Source organism: Ambystoma mexicanum, chromosome 6q (genome assembly GCF_040938575.1).
Source record: "Ambystoma mexicanum isolate Mex_15411 chromosome 6q, UKY_AmexF1_1, whole genome shotgun sequence".
Lineage (NCBI taxonomy): Eukaryota > Metazoa > Chordata > Amphibia > Caudata > Ambystomatidae > Ambystoma > Ambystoma mexicanum.
Genome location: NC_090937.1, coordinates 700,328,058 through 700,351,252, shown reverse-complemented (window position 1 = coordinate 700,351,252; position 23,195 = coordinate 700,328,058). Strand labels below are relative to the sequence as shown.

Below are 23,195 nucleotides of genomic sequence, written 5' to 3'. Positions count from 1 at the left end.
AGCCGCACAGGGGGGCGGGGAGCCTGGGGGAGCCTGTTCCTCGGTGGGGCTGTCAGGACTCGGGACCCTCGCTCCCTTCCGTCACGGGGGCGGGGGCACTGGCATGCTGCGAGGCGTGCGAAGGGCTCGTGGGCGGGGCAGGGAGATAACGTTGCCGCTCCCGCTTCAAGGGCCGGGGCGTGCCGGGGGCCGGCGCAGAGGCGGGCCGCCGCTCAGCCGCCCCGCCCCCCGCATGATTACCTGTCCTGCGGGGGCTCCCGGCCGCACTCTGCCCATGTGCTTCTCCGAGGGAAAGGGGGTGGCTCGCGGGACAGCAGCCCTCACCTGAGCACGGAGCACCGCGCGCTTCCCCCCACGGCCCGGACACCACGCGCAGCCACTCCAGAGCCGAAAACACACACACTGCCGCGGTACCCAGGGCATAGGATGGCGGCGGCTGTGCGGGCGCCCCGCTCCACGGGGCTGCGCCTGCTGGCCGTGCTCTGCAGCCTGGCACTCGCCGCGGGGCAGCCCGAGCACCTGCACGGGCCACGGCCCCCACACGGGCAGCTGCAGGTTGAGAACCGGGGGCTCCGCGTGCCCTTCGGCCGGACCGCCTTCCTGGACCCCCTGCGTGACCTGGTCATCCAGGCGCCACCGGGCGACAAGTGCACGCTGACTGTGCTGGAGGGCGACCCCCCGGCCCCGCGGCCCGGCACCCTCTCCCCGCGGCGCTTCCCTTGTGACTTCGGGCCGGAGGAGGTGCGCTACACCCACTTCGGCGCCCGCAGCCCGGCGCGGGACCGGGTGCGGCTGCAGCTGAGGACTGACTCCCAGCACGAGACTGTCCTGCTGCCCCTCCTGCTGGAGGTGGAGGTGGTCTTCCAGCAACTGCAGCTGGTCACCCGCAACGTGCCCCTGCTGGTGGAGAAACTCAACGGCCTCAGCAACCCCATCGACAAGAAGATCCTGGACTTCGCCTATGACAGTGGCACGGAGTCCTGCAGGGTGACCCCGCTGCCTGGGCAGGGTGGGCTGCCCAGGTACGGGCAACTCCTCAACCATACCTCCTCCAGCACTGGTGCAATGGACTGTGAAGACTTCACACGGGCTGGCTTGCGCTACCAGCACCAGGCCACCACCAGTTCCCCAAACAGGGACTACATCCCCATGCTGGTGGAGGTGCAGGGACCACCAGGCACTCCTCCTAAGCAGGAACATTTCCAGGTGCTGGTGCGCATCAAGGAGGGCGCCGAGAACACACCGCCCAAGCCCAGTTTCTTGGCCATGATGATGATGGAGGTGGACCAGTTTGTGCTCACGGCCCTCACGCCGGACATGCTGGCTGCTGAGGACGTGGAGTCTGACCCAGCGGACCTCATCTTCAATATCACTTCCCCTCTGGACCCCCGGCACTCAGGCTACATTCTTAGTACCGATGACCAGAACCGGCCCATCACCTCCTTCCACCAGCGCGACGTGGCTGAGCTTAAGATTGCCTACCAGCCACCACCTACTGACTCAGACTCTGAGCGCATCATCCAGCTTGAACTGGAGGTGCTGGACACAGAGGGTGCTGCCTCGGACACTTTTGCCTTCATGATTGTTGTGAAACCCATGAACACATTGGCTCCAGTAGCCACGCGCAACACGGGCCAGCTGCTTTTTGAGGGCCAATCTCGGCCGCTGTCCAGTGCTCACAACTTGGAGATCAGTGACGAGGACAACCTGGACGATGTGCGGGTTACGGTTATCAATGGTCTCAAGCACGGGCAGCTCCTGGTAGCTGGGGCCCCTGGGCGTAGGTTCTTCACCCCACAAGACCTGGATGCCGGGGCAGTGGTCTATCAGCATGACGGCAGCGACACATACAGCGACAACATTGTCTTCCGTATGTCTGACGGCAGGCATGAGGTAGAGTTCCTGTTCCCAGTCACCATTGCGCCCACTGATGACGAACCACCCATTCTGAACGCCAACACGGGACTGGTGCTGTCCAAGAATGAGGCCCAACAGATCTCGCCCTTCATCCTCAGTGCCACTGACATCGACTCTGAAGACTCCACCATCAAGTTTGTGCTGGAGGAGCCACTCTCCGGCCTGGGGCAGCTAGTGCTGCGGCAGGTAGAGGAGCCCCCTGCTGACCCAGACTCCCCTTGGCGCCACCTCCCAGAGGAAGGAATCTACGAGAAGGTGGTCACAGAGTGGTTCCAGCAGGACATCCTGGATGGAAAGCTCTTTTACCGACACATTGGCCCTCATAGCACTGTTACTGTCATGGACCAGTTTGTGTTCCGGGTTCAGGATGACAACGATCCCCCCAACCAGTCTGGAGAGCACGTTTTCAGCATCAAAGTGCTGCCTGTGGACGATATCCCCCCAGAACTGTACCCGGGCACCACCCTGGAGATGACAGTCAAGGAGTATGACCTGACCCACTTCAGGAAAAAGTTCCTGCGCTACACTGACCTGGACTCAGATGACAGAGATCTGAAGTACAGCATCCTGAAACCCCCCACTGACACTGACGAGAACCATCCTGTCCCCACAGGAGAGATTGTCTTGACCGAAACACCTGAGGTCTCTGTCAAAGAATTCACACAAGCCCAGGTCAACCATCACAAGATAGCCTACAAACCCCCAGATCAGGAACTGGGAATCACCCCCAAGGTGGTGCAGTTCTCCTTCACAGTAGAGGACACTGCTGGGAACTCGGTTGAGGGCACCTTCACCATCTTCCTGCAGCCTGTCGACAACAAACCCCCCCAGATCACAAACACAGGCTTCACAGTCCTAGAGAGGAACACTTTCATCATCTCCAATAATGAACTGGATGCCACAGACGAAGACACAGATTTAGATAACATTGTATTCACTGTGGCCCGAGTTCCAAAGCATGGCCATCTGCAATATATGGCTGTTATCATGTCAGTTGGGGAGTCCTTTGTCTTGGATGACATTTCCAACGGCCGTGTTTCATACAAACACAGTGGAGATGAGTCCACTAAGGACTCAGTGGAGCTCGTTGTGGCCGATGGTGTCCACGAGGTGCCCATCACTGTCAGAATTACTGTCAAGCCAGTGGATGATGAGGTCCCAACCATCATGTTACCCTCAGGCCTGCTGGGATCCTCCATAGATGTGCTGGAGAACGGGGAGACCGAAATCACCACCAATGTCATCCAGGGTACAGACCCGGACACTGATGACCTCATGCTGACATTCATTGTTGAGGAGCCCCCCAGGATGGGTGACATCCTTGTCAACGGTGTGCCCTCAGAGAGATTCACCCAGCAAGATATCATCAGTGGCTCAGTGGTCTATTCTCACACAGATGGAGAGATCGGCTTGCAGAAACAGCATGATTCGTTCAATCTCACCATCTCGGACCTTTCTGATGAATGGGTGATTGGGGGAAACAAAGTGCAAGGGGTCCGTGTGCATGTGACCATCCTGCCCGTGGACAGTGTGGCCCCCGAGGTGACTGTGGGGGTGCAGTTCACCGTCTTGGAAGGGGACAAGAACCCGATCACACTGCAGAATCTGGACGCAGAAGATGTGGACACGCCAAAAGACGACATTTTGTGCACCATTATTGTCCAGCCGACCTCTGGCTACATCGAGAACATTTCCCCTGCACCTGGTTCTGAAAAGTCCAGGGCAGGCACCCCAATCAGTGCATTTGCCATAAGAGACATTCGCTCTAGCCACATCAGCTATGTTCAAAGCATCCACAAAGGAGTTGAACCACTGGAGGACAGATTTACTTTCCGCTGTTCCGATGGTGTAAATTTCTCTCCAAGACACTTCTTTCCAATAGTAATTATCCCAACCAATGATGAAAAGCCTGAGATCTTCGTCCGAGAGTTTGTTGTGATGGAAGGCATGAGCCTGGTGGTGGACACGCCCATTCTCAATGGGGCAGACGCCGACCAACCACCTGATGAGCTTTCTTTCCTCATTCTCAAACCCCCCAAGCATGGTAGAATCGTCCAGCAGTTGAGCACCGGCACAGTCCCAGTGAAGAACTTCACCCTGGAGGAGATAAAGGAAGGCTCAAACATAGTGTACGAGCACCGTGACTCCGAGACAAAGGAGGACAGCTTTGAGATACGACTTTCTGATGGCAAGCACAGTGTGGACCAGAAGGTGCTCATCATGGTCATCCCTGTAGATGATGAGACACCAAGAATGACCATCAATGATGGTTTAGAAGTAGAAATTGGGGAGTCTAAAATAATCACCAACAAGGTCCTGAAAGCCACTGATCTAGATTCAGAAGATCCTACACTCACCTATATTATCCGCTTTGGCCCCAGTCAGGGTCTCCTACAGCACCTGGACAAGCAAGGGAATATTTTAAGCAACATCACCATTGGCATGAACTTCACTCAAGATGACATTGACAAGCGCTTGATCCAGTACTCCCATACTGGCCAGGAAGGTATCCGAGACCTGATAAAGTTTGATGTCACAGATGGAACGAACCCCCTGATAGACAGATATTTCTATATAAGCATTGGCAGCATCGATATGGTGTTTCCAGATGTGATCAACAAGGGGGTCACCCTGAAGGAAGGGGGAAAGGTGACGCTGACCACAGACCTTCTTAGCACTAGTGACATCAACAGCCCTGACGAGAACCTGAGATTCAGCATCACTCGAGCACCCAGTCGAGGCCACTTGGAGAGCACGGATCGGCCCGGTGTGCCCATCACCTCATTCACCCAGTTGCAGTTGGCTGGTAATAAAGTCTACTATATCCACACATCGGACGATGAGATGAAAATGGATAGCTTTGAATTTGAGGTGACCGATGGTTACAACCCAGTGTTCCGCACCTTCAGGGTTGCCATCACAGACGTTGATAACAAGAAACCTGTGCTTACTGTGCACAACCTGGTGGTCACTGAGGGCGAAGTCAAGCTCATCACCCCCTTCGAACTGACGGTGGAGGACCGTGACACCCCAGACAATCTACTGCGCTTCACTGTCACCCAGGTACCAGTCCATGGTCAGCTGCTGTACAACAACAGCCATCCAGTGACCAGCTTCACCAAGCAAGACATGAACGAGAATCTGGTCAGCTACCGCCATGATGGCACTGAGTCAAGCGAGGACAGTTTCTCTTTCACAGTCACTGATGGCACCCACCCAGACTTCTATGTCTTCCCCGACACTGTCTTCGAAACCCGCCAGCCCCAGATGATGCATATTCTCATAACGTCGCTAGACAATGGGATTCCACAAATCGTGGTGAACAAGGGTGCACCCACCCTGCGGATCCTGCACACTGGCCACCTGGGTTTCATGATCACCAGTAAGGCTCTGAGGGCAGAGGACCGTGACAGCCCCCACAAGTTGCTCAAATACAAGATCACCGAGGAGCCAGATCACGGGGCCATCATCAACACGGCATTGGGCAATGACAGCATCAGTACCTTCACGCAGGGTGAGTCCGGTGCTTGTACTATACCTTCAAGCCAAATGTTCCTCTAGCCTCCCGCTGTGCTCCCCTCTACCTTCCCCCAGTACTGTTCCTTGTCTTCTGACTGATCTCCTCTCTGCCTTCTATATGTGCTCTTCTCTATCTGGCAATGCTACTGCCCTCGACGAACCCACCTCGACGAACCCACCTTCCAACCGTGCTCTCATCTTCTAAAAAACGGACCCTGAACTTTCCGCTCAGCTGTCCTCTACCTTTCCACTCTTAATCCCTCAATCTTCCTATCATGCCCACCTCCACCTTCCCTCTTTCCTCAGCTATTGTCTACTATCTCACTCTATGTCCTCGTTCATCCCATTATGCTCTCACCTGCCTCCTCTCCTTCCCATTATGCTCTCATCTGCCTCCTCTCCTTCCCATTATGCTCTCATCTGCCTCCTCTCCTTCCCATTATGCTCTCCTCTGCCTCCTCTCCTTCCCATTATGCTCTCCTCTGCCTCCCCTCCTTCCCACTATGCTCTCCTCTACCTCCCCTCCTTCCCACTATGCCCCCACTGCTCCCTCCTTCCCACTATGCTCTCCTCTACCTCCCCTCCTTCCCATTATGCTCTCCTCTGCCTCCCCTCTTTCCCACTATGCCCTCCTCTATGCTCCCCCCTCCTTCCCACTATGCTCTCCTCTGCCTCCTTCCCACTATGCTCTCCTCTGCCCCCTCTCCTTCCCACTATGCTCTCCTTTACCTCCCCTCCTTCCCACTATGCCCCCACTGCCCCCTCCTTCCCACTATGCTCTCCTCTGCCTCCCCCTCCTTCCCACTATGCACTCCTATGCCATCCCGTCTTCTCACTATGCTCTTCTCTGCCTTTCCCCTTTCCCACTATGCTCTCCTCTGCACTCCCCCTTCCCACTATGCTCTCCTCTGCCTCCCCTCTTTCCCACTATGCCCTCCTCTATGCTCCCCCCTCCTTCCCACTATGCTCTTGTCTCTCTGCTCCTTCCCACTATACTCACCCCCTCCTTCCCACTATGCTCTCCTCTGCCTCCCCTCCTTCCCACTATGCTCTCCTCTACCTCCCCTCCTTTCCACTATGCCCCCACTGCCCCCTCCTTCCCACTATGCTCTCCTCTGCCCCCCTCTTTCCCACTATGCTCTCCTCTACCTCCCCTCCTTCCCACTATGCCCCCACTGCCCCCTCCTTCCCACTATGCTCACCTCTGCACTCCCCCTTCCCACTATGCTCGCCTCCCCTCCTTCCCACTCTATCTGCCTTCCTTCTCACTCTCCTCTACCTCCCCCATTCTGTTACTCTTTCTCTCTTCCCGCTTTGCTACCTACTACCTTTCCACCCATGCACTGCGCTCTCCTGTGCCGTCCCCTGTACCACTGTCTACCAGTACCCTGGTACCCTGCCCCCCTTCTCCCAACTATGCTCCTCCATAGCACGCCTACATGAGCATGTTCGCTTCATATTTAAAGTAGCATGCTGTGTGACTAAAGTAAACCTTCCTGGCGTACTTGCATACACTATGAGTGCTGTCAATCAACCCTGCTATTAACACGAATAGCCCAGACACGCGCCCTTCTGTGCCTCTTAATTATGCAAATGTGTCTAAGCCTAACAGTCTGCTCTGCACCTTACTCCTGGACCCGCGGCACGTTGCGAGAAGGCGTCGCGCAGACGCTCCTGCGCCATGCACGGGCTCACTTTTTTTAAAACCTGGCACAGGACACCTATGACCACCGCATGGAACTGTCCCTGAAACATTCCTGGACATTTCTTTAGATTTTCCAAACCGGGCGAAATATCATTAGTGCGGTGCGTGCCACCTCACCACATCAAAGGCAACACGCACGCCCCTGCAAACTGTGGGAAAGACCCGCGTGAGAACTTTGCAAAGGAGGGAACGCCCCGCGACGACATCCGCTGGCATAAGATTGAAGAATAAAGGCAGGAAAGGGTGTCCTTTTTAATTGAACCCGGCAGGTGTTCCTGGGCACCAGACACGTTAGGCATTGCAAGATACGTTTTGTGTGATTTTAAATACAGCGGTCGCCAGGTTGTGATCTGAATACCAGGGATTTATTTTGTGGTTGGTGGGCGGGAGTGCCCTCCTTACATTAAGAGCTGGTTACTTTGACGCAGATGTGCACTAGGGGCCAGATTGCAGAAAGTTTGTCCTTGTGCAAAAATGCATAGAACTTAGAGGTGTTTTTTCTTCCCAAGGGCACATTTTGACTAGTTCTAAAATTGCACTTGTAATGGTGCATGGGTTTTCTAGCATGGCACACATGTATTCTTTGCTCTGGGGCAAACTTGGGATAAGACAAGTACTATTACAAACAAACATTGTCAAAGTTAGTAGATTTTTTAAATGCCATGTTAAGAGTAGCCCCAAACACCCAGATAACCGTCATACCACGAATAAAGAAAGCAATGAAATCCATAACAATCATTAAAGTGCATAACATGAAACAAGTGCACACTGTAAGCAAAAAAGCAGAGCAAGAGAAACTGTTCTGTGACGCCTCTGACATCTGGGACTCTTTCTATTAAATTGACAGCACAGGCAATCAACTGCAACTAAGGCACGCACAGACAGTTCAGCGAATCACAATGCCAGAAATGTGCAAACAGAATATACGATGGCACATGACAAAGGCACAAGTGCATTTTTGCACATTTGGCATCTGTCACTATCCCTAGCAATAGCTTTTGCTATAGGTAGTGTCACTAATGCAAATACCTCTGTGCCAAAACATAAACAATGGCCTTAACATCTGCTTGAGGATGCGAAGAGCCAGATGTTGGCTGAAACTCAGTTTTTCTTGTGTATGAGTGAATGCCCTTAAGAGCCGCCCCTCTAAGCATATTTTTGACCAATGTCAAAAGTGAAAGGTAAAAAAAAGCCTAATTTTCTCTCTAATCACCTTCAAGGGTTTTGGCGGTGAATTGACCTCCTTTCCCCTTATCCAGCTTAGTGAAATCCTACAACTACCACTGAATAATGCCAAGATCACAGTGCCAATTAATTTGCTATCCCTAGATTGGAGACACGCTAAATGTGATGTCGCGCCACAAAACAAGTGGACATGTCCCAGCTAGAAGCAGCGACTAAGGGGATGCGCCGAATCCCCACCCAAAGCATAAAAACATACCTAAACTTATTCCCCAAACTAGCCCAGCCCAGGATCAACCCCCCAGTTTACAGGTAAAGCTCACTGCTTAGTGGTGCAATACTAACCCTTAGTTACTAATGGCAACATGTCCTCATGACAGGCGCTTTCATTGTGTTCTGGCCCTGTTCTTGACCCACTTATGCTGAAAGCCCCAGGACTTGAGTCTGAGGAGGACCCAGCAAGTTCTCAGAGCACTCTTTGGACATCTAACCCACTCTGTCTTGTTCTTCTCTTCAGCTGACATCGATGACATGAAGATCTGCTACGTCTTGAAGGACGGCGACAACGCGACGAGTGACATCTTCCACTTCTCGATTGAAGACAACGGTAAGGCTTTTACAAAGCGATATATAAAGTGAGACTCCACCATACGAAAGTCCGGCATGTTGGCAGTGCTCGGGCTGCACTCTGATTGGTCAACCACCGGTGTCGTACCCCATTTTGTCACCCTACTGCTCGGTAGCCAATTTGAACCTGAGTGTGCACGGTTGGTTGACTGTTGCATAGAGCTGGGGAGTGAGGGAATTCATGGCTGGGGTCTGGCCTGGCCCTCAGGACCAAATACGAGCTGAGTAAGGAACAAAGACTGCGTAAAACACGGGATGGAATCTTTTGCAAAGCACACTAATATTTTTCAAAACCAGAGCTAGTGCTGGGGGGATATGTGGGCTACGATGGGCGGTGCACGTGCATGGTGCAGATGGTATTGGTGTGGGGGAGCATGGATATAAACAATAAGAGGTCTGAGTATTTCGAAGACGGTTTATGTATGTTGTTTGTGTGTGTGTGTCCTGCTGTGTTTTTTTTTTTTTTACCAGAAAGTCGATTTCTGGATTAAGTCCATAATAAAGTGTAACAAGTCAAGATTTTGTTTTGGCTAAGCACAATAAAAATAAGTAAATAAAGTGCAAATTGGGGTCAGGCCACCTTTCCTCTTATATTTTTTAAATGTTATATTATACCTTTCAATCCAAGCAGAATTGGCACTTTCTCTTTTTAGTCCAGTTTTATTGCACCTGCCCAAATGTCACCTCGGAAACATAGCAAACATTGCACTGGCCCTGCTGGCAAGCTCAGAGAGCACCTGCCAAAATCCTACCCGGCAAGCCCACCAGTACTATTTACAAGCAGAAGAAAAGAATTCTGATGTGTGGCACAGTCTGGCATTTCCACTGCCCTATATATAACCTCTAGGACCCCTCAGGAATCCCCAGCAGTAAGAAGGTTTAGAAATGACAGCTCTGTAAAACGGGTGCTGCAAAGGGAGCCCTGCTAGACACCACATGGGCATGCCTGCACTGTCTGGTAATTTGTAGAACTCCCACTGCATTCACAAAATGGATCACTAACACATTGGTGATAGGACATGGAGTAAGTGGCCTCAGACTAGCTTGCTCCATGTCATGCAACTTCTCAAAAATCACATATGCCTTCTAACTCACATACATTCATAAACCTTGCAATTGGTATATTTAAGTGAAACTCAATTGCGTTCAGAAATGTTTCTAGACAACTCCGAATATTTTGTGAATATGTGTGTATCTATCTCTTCCTCAATCAGACACGCTGCTGGAAGCACTCACAACTCCGTAACATGCCAGTTCTTTCTTGCTGCTCCCAGCACCGATTCCCCACACTTACTGGCCTCTTCCTTGCCCCTTTATTATTATTATTTGGCTATTTATTGAGCACAGAGCTAACTTCAGGAAGCAATAGAGCGCTTTACAATCATAGAGGGAAGAACATGTTGCAGCAAGCAAAGAAACAAGGGAGCGGGGCGCTATCAGGTGATGTGGAGGTTGGGCAGTGTGGAATCAAGAGATCTGTTCATTTGGGTATGCCAGAGGTCTGGGGGTTACTACGAGGGCACCTGTTCTACTCCCAGGGCCCAACAACCCTCCCTCAGTAACAAATGGAGGACTCCGCCAGGGGCAAGTTAGAACTGTTGTTTATTACACAAACCAACAGGGATCATATATGACATTTGATAATTCCCAGAATCACTGCTCCTGAGCCCGTGACGGGCCGTTTTGTTGCCCCCTTGCGTCACATGGGTCCTTGCATCACATGGGCCCTTCCCCGAAAAACCTAACAGGCCGTCTGTTTGGTGTGATCGAAGTGGTGTCCCTTATGGATAACACTTATAGATCTTGGTTGATTGGCCCTTACCGGTCAGGTGGCTGGCCAGCCCTTTCCCCAAGAAACTATCTATTACATTGTTGCAGGGTTGCAGGATTACCACCACCCCTGGATTTCTGCCCCCTGATTGGCTGGAACTGGTCTCCCCAGGCCTGGGACCCAGCTCTGTTCTCAGCGCTCTGTGCGCCTTCCCAAGGTGATGAGAAGGACTGTGTTCACAATGTAACTGTTACAGTACAACTTTTGCCTGTGAAAGTGCCCTCAGCGTTGCAACGTTGTTGACGATTCGATGTTTCACTTCATGTCTTTGTTGCTGAGAATCGTTCGTCTTCCCACCGCAGGTGAATGACCATTGTCTAGCTAGGCTGCATCACATGGTTGAGGACCACAAAATCAAGCTCTTCTGGTCTTCAATTTAGGAGGATTTATTCTGTTTTCAGCAGATGGCCCTTTGTCATTTTAGGTTTGGAATGTGTTGCTTGTCTCTGACCTTGGCTGCAAGCCCTAGCCCGCTGTTCTTTGCTGCCTGGTTCTGCTTTCCCTCGTCGCTCGTCCTGAGACTTGAGGCCTCATGTAATTTTCATTATACTTATACGATGATTTCTATATATCTATACCTGCTATGTTTACCATAGGTTAGTCATATTTGGTCCTTCCAGGCTCCTTACATGATCCTGTAGTTCCATAGGGTTAGTTGCAATGAGCATCTGCATGCTTGCTCTGCATCTCTTTGTTTGCCTTGCATTCAGCGTTTCTGTATTTTCCTAATGAGAACAATAATTAAAGCTTTTGACAGTATGTATATGTATCCGTCCACTATCTACAGAACTGTGTAATCATGTTCTTCGTGTGTTCACGGTATGTTTGTGTAACTTCGTGCATGGCTGTGAGTGTATTTCGTGACTAATGCTATGTCATGTTGTCATTAAGGACGTCAGCACATTGGTTTCTCTGCATTAGTCAACATCATCCATCGAGGCATTTGGGTCCATGACCAGTGTTGAGGCACCTGTGTCCAAACACACATTCGCTGGATGAGGTTTGAATGGTTGTATAAGTGTGTATCTGTCCTCGTATGTGGATGTCGCTGGCACTCCTGGGGGTGTCTGAATAGTGAGTTGCTTTGCGTGTTTTTAATTCTTTGGGCCGTCATGTTCATGGGGGTCAGGAGGGGCATCCCAGGGACCCTCTCTTCAGTTCTACAAGCAATTAGGGGAGGAAACGGTGGAGAGCAGATCACACAGTCTCAGGTAAGGTGGGAGTGGAGGGTGTGTGGAAGTAGGTGTTAGATGAGAGCCATTCATTCAAGAGGAGGGTCTTGAGCTCTTTCAGGAACTGTAGATAGCGAGGGTGCGAGTCTTTATCCTGACTTATCTGGCCCACCTTTGCTCCTCCAGTCTCACTGAGATGTTCTGCTCAAGCCATAGAAATTGAAAAGGGACTCCTGCATCAAGGCTTCAAAGAAGCCACGTTTCTGTTGATAGACGGCCTTCTTATAGTGGCTTATTCTAGTTCAGATCCCCATTTGCTAAAAATTGCCTGCTTGGCTCTTGTGGCTGGGAGCTAATAGCCTTCCCTCCCACTCCTTCTGGCAGTCCAGGCATTTATGTGCCCTGATCCCTCCTTACGGGCCTTTGCTTAGCCATGGGCATATATTTCAGGTTTCCAGACACATAATTGCCCGTATTGACCACAGCAGTAGGTGATAAAACGTAATTATTGCATACCTATTCATTTTTTGTTTTTTTCCAGTGGTCTTTTTTAATCGTTTTTTATTAATACTATATGGCACCAGTATTGTGTGGTCTTTGAAATTGTACAATTTAAATGTGATATTAAATAAAATTGCACTTTTAACGGCACACTTCATTTCCTGGGTGTTCTCAGGTAAGATAACTGGGGCACGGGGAGCCCCTGATTTTCTCAGCAGCTCACTGGTCACCGGATGGGGCCTGCTAATTCCACTTCTGGTGTTTCTCCATAAGGCTGCTTCTCCTGCTGTCTACTATTGATTCTTGGGCATTTTATTGGGGGTCGGGGAGGGGCGAGAGCTTGCAGGGAGGCATCTGGAGCAGGATGGAGAGGGTATAACCACAGAAACAAAAATGCAGTGTTTTTACCCGTTTATTTGTTACTACTTCATCTAGCCGGGTAACCTCACCTTCCTTTCAATATACTACTTTCTACGATTTCTGACACAGAGGAGCTATGGACGGGCCTTTCATTTTTTTCAATTACTGGGACAGGATTTGAAAAAGTGGATCCTCACTTTGGGAAAAAATAATATGACATTTCTCTTTTGATTTAGTGAATACGTTTAATATCACTTGATACAAGAGCTTGGACCCAAAAGATTAATTCTGTCGATCGGCCTGTCTTTCTCTGTCTGTCTGTCTGTCTGTCTCTCTCTTTCTCTCTGTTTCTTTGTCTCTCTGTCTCTCTCGGCAAGCAAGGCTGCTCATTGACCCTATTGCTCCTTATTTATTTTGCCCACCTTTTTCTGGTTGTCACCCCATACACACCAATCTTGAAGTGGTGTTGCTGGATCTGTCGGCGACCATGGGCACTTTCGACCACTCTGTGCTTGAAGTCGGCCTGTTTAATGTGGTATCTCCGGGACAGTTTTGAGGTGGGTTACATTTTTCCTGCAGATGAGGAAACCAATATCCAGGCCTCCTTAGTATGACTCTCTAGCAGAAAAGAGAGCTTGCAGAGGGCCTCTGGGCCTCTGTGAAGTGTACCGTCCACTCTGCCCTTCAGTCTATGTGTACCCCTTCTTCAACATGTGGGGTAAAGAAATGGGTTAAGGTCCAATCCAATGAAAATAGATATTTTACTGAGTGGAGCCCAGGCATTTAAGTGGAACATTCAATGACGGCACAGGTCATAATGACCGTGTACAAAGCCAGTGACAGATGTGAAACCTTCAAATTTTTTAAAATGCCAGACTAACCCCTAGAGGGGGTAGATACATGCTGTCACTAATACTTACATTTTCATGTATGCATTTTAAAAATAATAATGTATCTCTTCTTCTTTTCCTACCGTTTAGCAATAGTACATTGTCTTTGTGTCCTCTAGGTTGGACTATCTGGTGGTATATCTGTGAATTCAGCAGCACATCCTCTGCTCTGCATAGCCATGGAGGCCACGCTCCTCGGGTTCTTAGTACTTTATGCTGAGTATCTCTTGGAATGCGGCAGCACATCCGCTGCTCAGCCGTAGCCATGGAGCCCATGCTCCTCGGGTTTTTGGTACCTTGCACTGGGTATCTCTAGGAATGCAGCAGCACATCCTCTGCTCTGCGTAGGCATGGAGGCCATGCTCCTCGGGTTTTTGGTACCTTGCACTGGGTATCTCTAGGAATGCAGCAGCACATCCTCTGCTCTGCGTAGGCATGGAGCCCATGCTCCTCGGGTTTTTGGTACCTTGCACTGGGTATCTCTAGGAAAGCAGCAGCACATCCTCTGCTCTGCGTAGGCATGGAGCCCATGCTACTCGGGTTCTTAGTACTTTATGCTGAGTATCTCTATGAATGCGGCAGCACATCCTCTGCTCTGCCCTAGCCATGGAGGCCATGCTACTCGGGTTTTTAGTACCTTGGACTGGATACCTCTGGGAATGCAGTAGCACATCCTCTGCTCTGCCGTGGGCATGGAGCCCATGCTACTCGGGTTCTTAGTACCTTGCACTGGGTATCTCTGGGAATGCGGCAGCACATCCTCTGCTCTGCATAGGCACGGAGGCCATGCTCCTCAGGTTTTTGGTAGCTTGTACTGGGTATCTCTGGGAATGAAGCAGCACATCCTCTGCTCTGCATAGGCACGGAGGCCATGCTACTCAGGTTTTTGGTAGCTTGCACTGGATATCTCTGGGAATGCAGCGGCACGTCCTCTGCTCTGCATAGGCACGGAGGCCATGCTACTCAGGTTTGTAGCACCATGCACTGGATACCTCTGGGACATCTTCTGATCTGCCGTAGGCATGGAGGCCATGCTACTCGGGTTATTAGTACCTTGCACTGGGTATCTTTGGGAATGTGGCAGCACATCCTCTGCTCTGCCGTAGGTATGGAGGCCATGCTACTTGGGTTCTTAGTACTTTACTCTGGGTATCTCTGGGAATGCAGCAGCACATCCTCTGCCCTGCTGTGTGTATGGAGGCCATGCTTCTCAGTTTATTAGTACTTTGCACTGGATATCTCTGGAAATGTGGCATCACATCCTCTGATTTCCCACAAGCATGGAGGCCATGCTACTCAGGTTCTTAGTACCTTGCACTGGGTTTCTCTGGGAATGCAGCAGCACATCCTCTGCTCTGCATAGGCACGGAGGCCATGCTACTCAGGTTTTTGGTACCTTGCACTGGATATCTCTGGGAATGCAGTGGCACGTCCTCTGCTCTGCCGTGGGCATGGAGGCCATGCTGCTCAGGTTCTTAGTACCTTGCACTGGGTATCTCTGGGAATGCGGCAGCACATCCTCTGCTCTGCATAGGCACGGAGGCCATGCTACTCAGGTTTGTAGCACCATGCACTGGATACCACTGGGACATCCTCTGATCTGCCGTAGGCATGGAGGCCATGCTACTCTGGTTCTTAGTACCTTGCACTGGGTATCTCTGGGAATGAAGCAGCACATCCTCTGCTCTGCATAGGCACGGAGGCCATGCTACTCAGGTTTTTGGTAGCTTGCACTGGATATCTCTGGGAATGCAGCGGCACGTCCTCTGCTCTGCGTAGGCATGGAGGCCATGCTACTCGGGTTTTTAGTACCTTGCACTGGGTATCTCTGGGAATGAAGCAGCACATCCTCTGCTCTGCATAGGCACGGAGGCCATGCTACTCAGGTTTTTGGTAGCTTGCACTGGATATCTCTGGGAATGCAGCGGCACGTCCTCTGCTCTGCATAGGCACGGAGGCCATGCTACTCAGGTTCTTAGTACCTTGCACTGGGTATCTCTGGGAATGAAGCAGCACATCCTCTGCTCTGCATAGGCACGGAGGCCATGCTACTCAGGTTTTTGGTAGCTTGCACTGGATATCTCTGGGAATGCAGCGGCATGTCCTCTGCTCTGCGTAGGATTGGAGGCCATGCTACTCGGGTTTTTAGTACCTTGCACTGGGTATCTCTGGGAATGAAGCAGCACATCCTCTGCTCTGCATAGGCACGGAGGCCATGCTACTCAGGTTTTTGGTAGCTTGCACTGGATATCTCTGGGAATGCAGCGGCACGTCCTCTGCTCTGCATAGGCACGGAGGCCATGCTACTCAGGTTTGTAGCACCATGCACTGGATACCACTGGGACATCCTCTGATCTGCCGTAGGCATGGAGGCCATGCTACTCTGGTTCTTAGTACCTTGCACTGGGTATCTCTGGGAATGAAGCAGCACATCCTCTGCTCTGCATAGGCACGGAGGCCATGCTACTCAGGTTTTTGGTAGCTTGCACTGGATATCTCTGGGAATGCAGCGGCACGTCCTCTGCTCTGCGTAGGCATGGAGGCCATGCTACTCGGGTTTTTAGTACCTTGCACTGGGTATCTCTGGGAATGAAGCAGCACATCCTCTGCTCTGCATAGGCACGGAGGCCATGCTACTCAGGTTTTTGGTAGCTTGCACTGGATATCTCTGGGAATGCAGCGGCACGTCCTCTGCTCTGCATAGGCACGGAGGCCATGCTACTCAGGTTTGTAGCACCATGCACTGGATACCACTGGGACATCCTCTGATCTGCCGTAGGCATGGAGGCCATGCTACTCTGGTTATTAGTACCTTGCATTGGGTATCTCTGGGAATGAAGCAGCACATCCTCTGCTCTGCGTAGGCACGGAGGCCATGCTCCTCGGGTTTTTAGTACCTTGTACTGGATATCTCTGGGAATGAAGCAGCACATCCTCTGCTCTGCGTAGGCACGGAGGCCATGCTCCTCGGGTTTTTAGTACCTTGCACTGGATATCTCTGGGAATGAAGCAGCACATCCTCTGCTCTGCATAGGCACGGAGGCCATGCTCCTCAGCTTTTTGGTAGCTTGTACTGGATATCTCTGGGAATGAAGCAGCACATCCTCTGCTCTGCGTAGGCACGGAGGCCATGCTCCTCGGGTTCTTAGTACCTTGCACTGGGTATCTCTGGGAATGCGGCAGCACATCCTCTGCTCTGCATAGGCACGGAGGCCATGCTACTCAGGTTTGTAGCACCATGCACTGGATACCTCTGGGACATCTTCTGATCTGCCGTAGGCATGGAGGCCATGCTACTCGGGTTATTAGTACCTTGCACTGGGTATCTTTGGGAATGTGGCAGCACATCCTCTGCTCTGCCGTAGGTATGGAGGCCATGCTACTTGGGTTCTTAGTACTTTACTCTGGGTATCTCTGGGAATGCAGCAGCACATCCTCTGTCCTGCTGTGTGTATGGAGGCCATGCTTCTCAGTTTATTAGTACTTTGCACTGGATATCTCTGGAAATGTGGCATCACATCCTCTGATTTCCCACAAGCATGGAGGCCATGCTACTCAGGTTCTTAGTACCTTGCACTGGGTTTCTCTGGGAATGCAGCAGCACATCCTCTGCTCTGCATAGGCACGGAGGCCATGCTACTCAGGTTTTTGGTACCTTGCACTGGATATCTCTGGGAATGCAGTGGCACGTCCTCTGCTCTGCCGTGGGCATGGAGGCCATGCTGCTCAGGTTCTTAGTACCTTGCACTGGGTTTCTCTGGGAATGCAGCAGCACATCCTCTGCTCTGCATAGGCACGGAGGCCATGCTACTCAGGTTTTTGGTACCTTGCACTGGATATCTCTGGGAATGCAGTGGCACGTCCTCTGCTCTGCGTAGGCATGGAGGCCATGCTACTCGGGTTTTTAGTACCTTGCACTGGGTATCTCTGGGAATGAAGCAGCACATCCTCTGCTCTGCATAGGCACGGAGGCCATGCTACTCAGGTTTTTGGTAGCTTGCACTGGATATCTCTGGGAATGCAGCGGCACGTCCTCTGCTCTGCATAGGCACGGAGGCCATGCTACTCAGGTTCTTAGTACCTTGCACTGGGTATCTCTGGGAATGAAGCAGCACATCCTCTGCTCTGCATAGGCACGGAGGCCATGCTACTCAGGTTTTTGGTAGCTTGCACTGGATATCTCTGGGAATGCAGCGGCACGTCCTCTGCTCTGCGTAGGCATGGAGGCCATGCTACTCGGGTTTTTAGTACCTTGCACTGGGTATCTCTGGGAATGAAGCAGCACATCCTCTGCTCTGCATAGGCACGGAGGCCATGCTACTCAGGTTTTTGGTAGCTTGCACTGGATATCTCTGGGAATGCAGCGGCACGTCCTCTGCTCTGCATAGGCACGGAGGCCATGCTACTCAGGTTTGTAGCACCATGCACTGGATACCACTGGGACATCCTCTGATCTGCCGTAGGCATGGAGGCCAGGCTACTCAGGTTCTTAGTACCTTGCACTGGGTATCTCTGGGAATGAAGCAGCACATCCTCTGCTCTGCATAGGCACGGAGGCCATGCTACTCAGGTTTTTGGTAGCTTGCACTGGATATCTCTGGGAATGCAGCGGCACGTCCTCTGCTCTGCGTAGGCATGGAGGCCATGCTACTCGGGTTTTTAGTACCTTGCACTGGGTATCTCTGGGAATGAAACAGCACATCCTCTGCTCTGCATAGGCACGGAGGCCATGCTACTCAGGTTTTTGGAAGCTTGCACTGGATATCTCTGGGAATGCAGCGGCACGTCCTCTGCTCTGCGTAGGCATGGAGGCCATGCTACTCGGGTTTTTAGTACCTTGCACTGGGTATCTCTGGGAATGAAGCAGCACATCCTCTGCTCTGCATAGGCACGGAGGCCATGCTACTCAGGTTTTTGGTAGCTTGCACTGGATATCTCTGGGAATGCAGCGGCGCGTCCTCTGCTCTGCATAGGCACGGAGGCCATGCTACTCAGGTTTGTAGCACCATGCACTGGATACCACTGGGACATCCTCTGATCTGCCGTAGGCATGGAGGCCATGCTACTCTGGTTATTATTACCTTGCATTGGGTATCTCTGGGAATGAAGCAGCACATCCTCTGCTCTGCGTAGGCACGGAGGCCATGCTCCTTGGGTTTTTAGTACCTTGTACTGGATATCTCTGGGAATGAAGCAGCACATCCTCTGCTCTGCGTAGGCACGGAGGCCATGCTCCTCGGGTTTTTAGTACCTTGCACTGGATATCTCTGGGAATGAAGCAGCACATCCTCTGCTCTGCATAGGCACGGAGGCCATGCTCCTCAGGTTTTTGGTAGCTTGTACTGGATATCTCTGGGAATGAAGCAGCACATCCTCTGCTCTGCGTAGGCACGGAGGCCATGCTCCTCGGGTTTTTAGTACCTTGCACTGGATATCTCTGGGAATGAAGCAGCACATCCTCTGCTCTGCGTAGGCACGGAGGCCATGCTCCTCGGGTTTTTAGTACCTTGTACTGGATATCTCTGGGAATGAAGCAGCACATCCTCTGCTCTGCATAGGCACGGAGGCCATGCTCCTCAGGTTTTTGGTAGCTTGTACTGGGTATCTCTGGGAATGAAGCAGCACATCCTCTGCTCTGCATAGGCACGGAGGCCATGCTACTCAGGTTTTTGGTAGCTTGCACTGGATATCTCTGGGAATGCAGCGGCACGTCCTCTGCTCTGCATAGGCACGGAGGCCATGCTACTCAGGTTTGTAGCACCATGCACTGGATACCACTGGGACATCCTCTGATCTGCCGTAGGCATGGAGGCCATGCTACTCGGGTTATTAGTACCTTGCACTGGGTATCTCTGGGAATGTGGCAGCACATCCTCTGCCCTGCTGTGTGTATGGAGGCCATGCTACTCTGGTTATTAGTACCTTGCATTGGGTATCTCTGGGAATGTGGCAGCACATCCTCTGATTTCCCACAAGCATGGAGGCCATGCTACTCAGGTTGTTAGTATCGTGCACTGGTTCCCATTGTCAAAAAGAATCAAATGTACTCCTGTGTGTATAGTACATAAAGCCATACATGATAAAAGAACCTCTTTTATAAAAAAAAAATAGGTCTCAACACTGTACACCTTGTAGATGTCTTTCCTCTGCAGACCACACTCTACTTGTGTACCCTGATCTAGGGCAGGTGGTAGAGCTTTTCCGGTTCAGGCTTCAACCCTCTGGAATGCCCTTCCGGTCCATCTGTGCTTAACACATGATCATGACATTCAGGAACATCTTAACATCTACCTTTTTCTTTGTTGATATTTGCTTTGGGTGCATCCTTTCTACTTGTCTAAGTGTTTACTCTAGCGCCAAGGGACCTCTAGGAGGTGTGAGAGCACTCTTATACAAAATGACTATATACACATAAATACAGATGTCCTCATGTTTGCCGATCTTGTATTCGTCGATCTCACGCCTGCTGGACTGTATCATAATATGGTCCATATGAAAACCAATAGAGAGAAATCAATCATAAGAAGACTTAAGTCAGGCCTTACAGTCTGTGCTCGCTGCTAGCCACTTCTGAGTGATCATTCACTCTTGAAGAGTGAGAAATGGCGTGCCCGGGTGCGACTGGGCACGCTAGGGGGCCAGTGCCTTCATATATCATGCTTGTTGCTTGCAACTTGACATTTGTACACATGCTTAAGTCATGACATTTGGTAAAATATGAGTTATATAAAATTCTCCCACAGTGGATTTTGTTGAAGTAATTGAGGAGGTCTATCTAGGCCTTGGTTGATTGTTTTACCTTCCCTGAAATGAGCTACCCATATGAATATTTAAATACCAAAGGATGAAGAGGATGAAGGGTTAAGTTTGCAGGTTTCACTGCCCTTGAGTGTATTTGTTTAAAAATCGGATCCAATTGTGTAGTTCAAAGGTATGTCCTGTCCTTATATCTGCTGTGTATGCAAGATAGGGGTATAGATGGTTTGCATAGAATCAAGACGTTTGCAGCAAACCTTTAGAACAGGTCTTTGTATTTATGTTTTATTTTTAAACATCATACGGCCTCAGACCAGTTGTTGTCATAAACTGAGACGTTATGAGAGATATGCACTTAGCAGGATGGCCTACACCGAGAGGGCCCAATCAGACTTCAATGCTGTGATCCTAACAGCTGAATGCTTTTATTAATTCTTAGGGGTTCTCCAAAGTGTAGCTGGAATGTGAAAAAGAAATGCAAGCCCTTTGAGGAGGTATAGGTCCATTAATTTAGATTCTTTAATGGTAAGGACATTGCTACAAGGTAAAGGTGGACTTGAGCTGTCCACAAGTGTCTTATAGGCAGCTCAAGTCCAACTTTACCTTCAGTAAAATGTGTTTTGGGTGTTTGCGTATTCAGCATCGGCATTACCCAACTTGGCCATACTTTCTCTTTTGATTTCTTATGGTAGTGTTATGTTATCTCATACTTTTGTATAGCATCCCGTGCCATTTGTTAAGGCTTCAAGGCACTGTGGATAGAATGGCCCCTGAGCAGACAGTAGTCTCGTTAGATAAGGGAAAGGGGCCATCACAGTGCATGCAGCAGTCATTGTAGACGAAGGGACTGTTTAATATGGTGCTTCCAGAAAAGTAATCTATGACTTTGGGATGACACATGATCACTGCCACAGACGTGCAGCCCACCAAGCTACCCCTGCCAGCTGCGATGAGCCATACATGACCCTAAACTTTCTCTCAAGATTGCTTGCTACTCCCGCTTATCCTACATAACACCTGCAGTGAATTTTGAAATGGAATGAATGCATGGAAACCCTGCATAAGCGTCGTGGAAACCCTGTTGAGAACCTACTCATTCATTTTCCCAAATGCCAAATTCTGACTCAGAGAGGGGGACCTGTTTAAAGCACTATAGAAAAACTGCACACCTACAGAGAAGTAGCTGACAAGTAACACCATATGGGCAGTGTTGGAAAATACCAGAACTAACATTTTGAATTTAACTTTGTTGTAATGTTCGGATACTATCACACTTTTCTGTAACGGTACATTTGGATTCCTGCTGCTTCTACGCGCTGTAATAACACGTATGATTCCCACTTATCCAGCGATACTCTTCGTATCGTCCGTTGATAAATAAAGACGTAATTCTTGGGAGGATGGCTCAGGGGCAACGTGCTCGTCTAAAAAGCATGACGACACGGAGCAACACACTTTCGATCCCGTGTCCGCGCTTAGAAACCTCTGGGAATTAAGCGCGTTATAAATAACCTAAACCTATCATATCATACCGTGTGTGGTGTGGGACCTTTGACAACAGGTTGCACGCACACAGCTATGCCAAGAGCGCATATGTGGTACGGTGATTGACATTCTCTTAGGATTTTGGCGGACATTTTATTTTAATTGAGCCATGACCTATTCCCTCCTTGCGCACTTTCAGTCCGTTTAACAGCGCGGACAGCTGGCATTGTTTCTGGTTTCTCTTTGATGGGAACCGCCTGAAGCCCTCCCCCTCCCCCCACCCCCGCTCGCCCCTGCTGTTTCTGTGCCAGACCTTGACAGCCCCTCTGAAGTGAATGTCTTTGGAGATTGACAGCTGGGGTCTGGGGGTGGAGGGAGCTCTCTGGGACACATTCTGCACAAATGCCACACAGGGAGTGGCAGCTTCTCAAACCACTTAAGGAAGATAATGCGTGCCACCTCAGATGCCAATGAGTGGGTTTGATAGCCAGTGTCTGGAAGCGCCTGGAGTGGGATCCTGTTAGGCGCCTCTCAGCAGCCCTTTATCACGCCTGGGTTCCTGGCTGCTTTTCCTCCTCAGTGGTTTCTGCCTCGTGTGGCAAAGCAGGTTGGCCATTCCGCGTGTGATGCAAAGCGCTTCACCAATGTGGTAAGTCACCTGTATTCAGTCGGAGCTATGTAGACAAAAACACTGTGCATGTTGAGACTTGCAGGACCTTACTTGTGATAATTTAAAAAACTACTAGCCCCAGCATGCAAAGAGCTATTAGTTAAACGGAAGGACTGAACAAAGGGTGCTCAGGTGACATGGGACCAGGTGTGAACTCTGCTGTGACAAGCATACTTCCCATCACTCGTTACCCAGCACTTTCACGCAGGGTTTGACCTCAAACCCCAAAAGGCTGATTCATGGAATAGTGCGCAGAGATCCTGCAAAGACTGCGTGCCGAGAACGACTCTGCGTGAGCCCCGCGCAGAATATTTTTCTGCGTGCTCTGTGTTTTCATGGAATTGTCCACGCAAAGTAATCGTTTATGCAAGTTGCGGCGTGTACGCCCGCGACACGCCCCCACGCAAAAGCAAAAACAGTCAGAAACGGCTACCTTTGCATGCTCCCAGGTGCAAATACATGCACCCTTAAAACAGTGAGTGGGGTCCCTGCAAGCAGGCCGGCATTTCACAGACCCTGTGCGGGCTCCCCCTTAACCGTCACCGGCAGCCCGACAACATGCGTACGATTAATCGTAACT

General features: G+C 50.7%; 1 protein-coding gene across 1 annotated transcript in view; it reads left to right on the top strand.

Moving 5' to 3' along the window:
- Positions 1–258: 258 nt before the first annotated feature.
- FREM3 (FRAS1 related extracellular matrix 3) overlaps positions 259–23,195 on the top strand; it is a 275,102-nt gene continuing 252,165 nt past the window's right edge. Inside the window, exons 1-2 of the mRNA XM_069631210.1 lie at positions 259–5,431; positions 8,841–8,930. Coding sequence (XP_069487311.1) covers positions 427–5,431; positions 8,841–8,930 — 5,095 coding nt within the window. The 5' untranslated portion in view covers positions 259–426. The remainder of the gene's footprint in view (positions 5,432–8,840; positions 8,931–23,195) is intronic.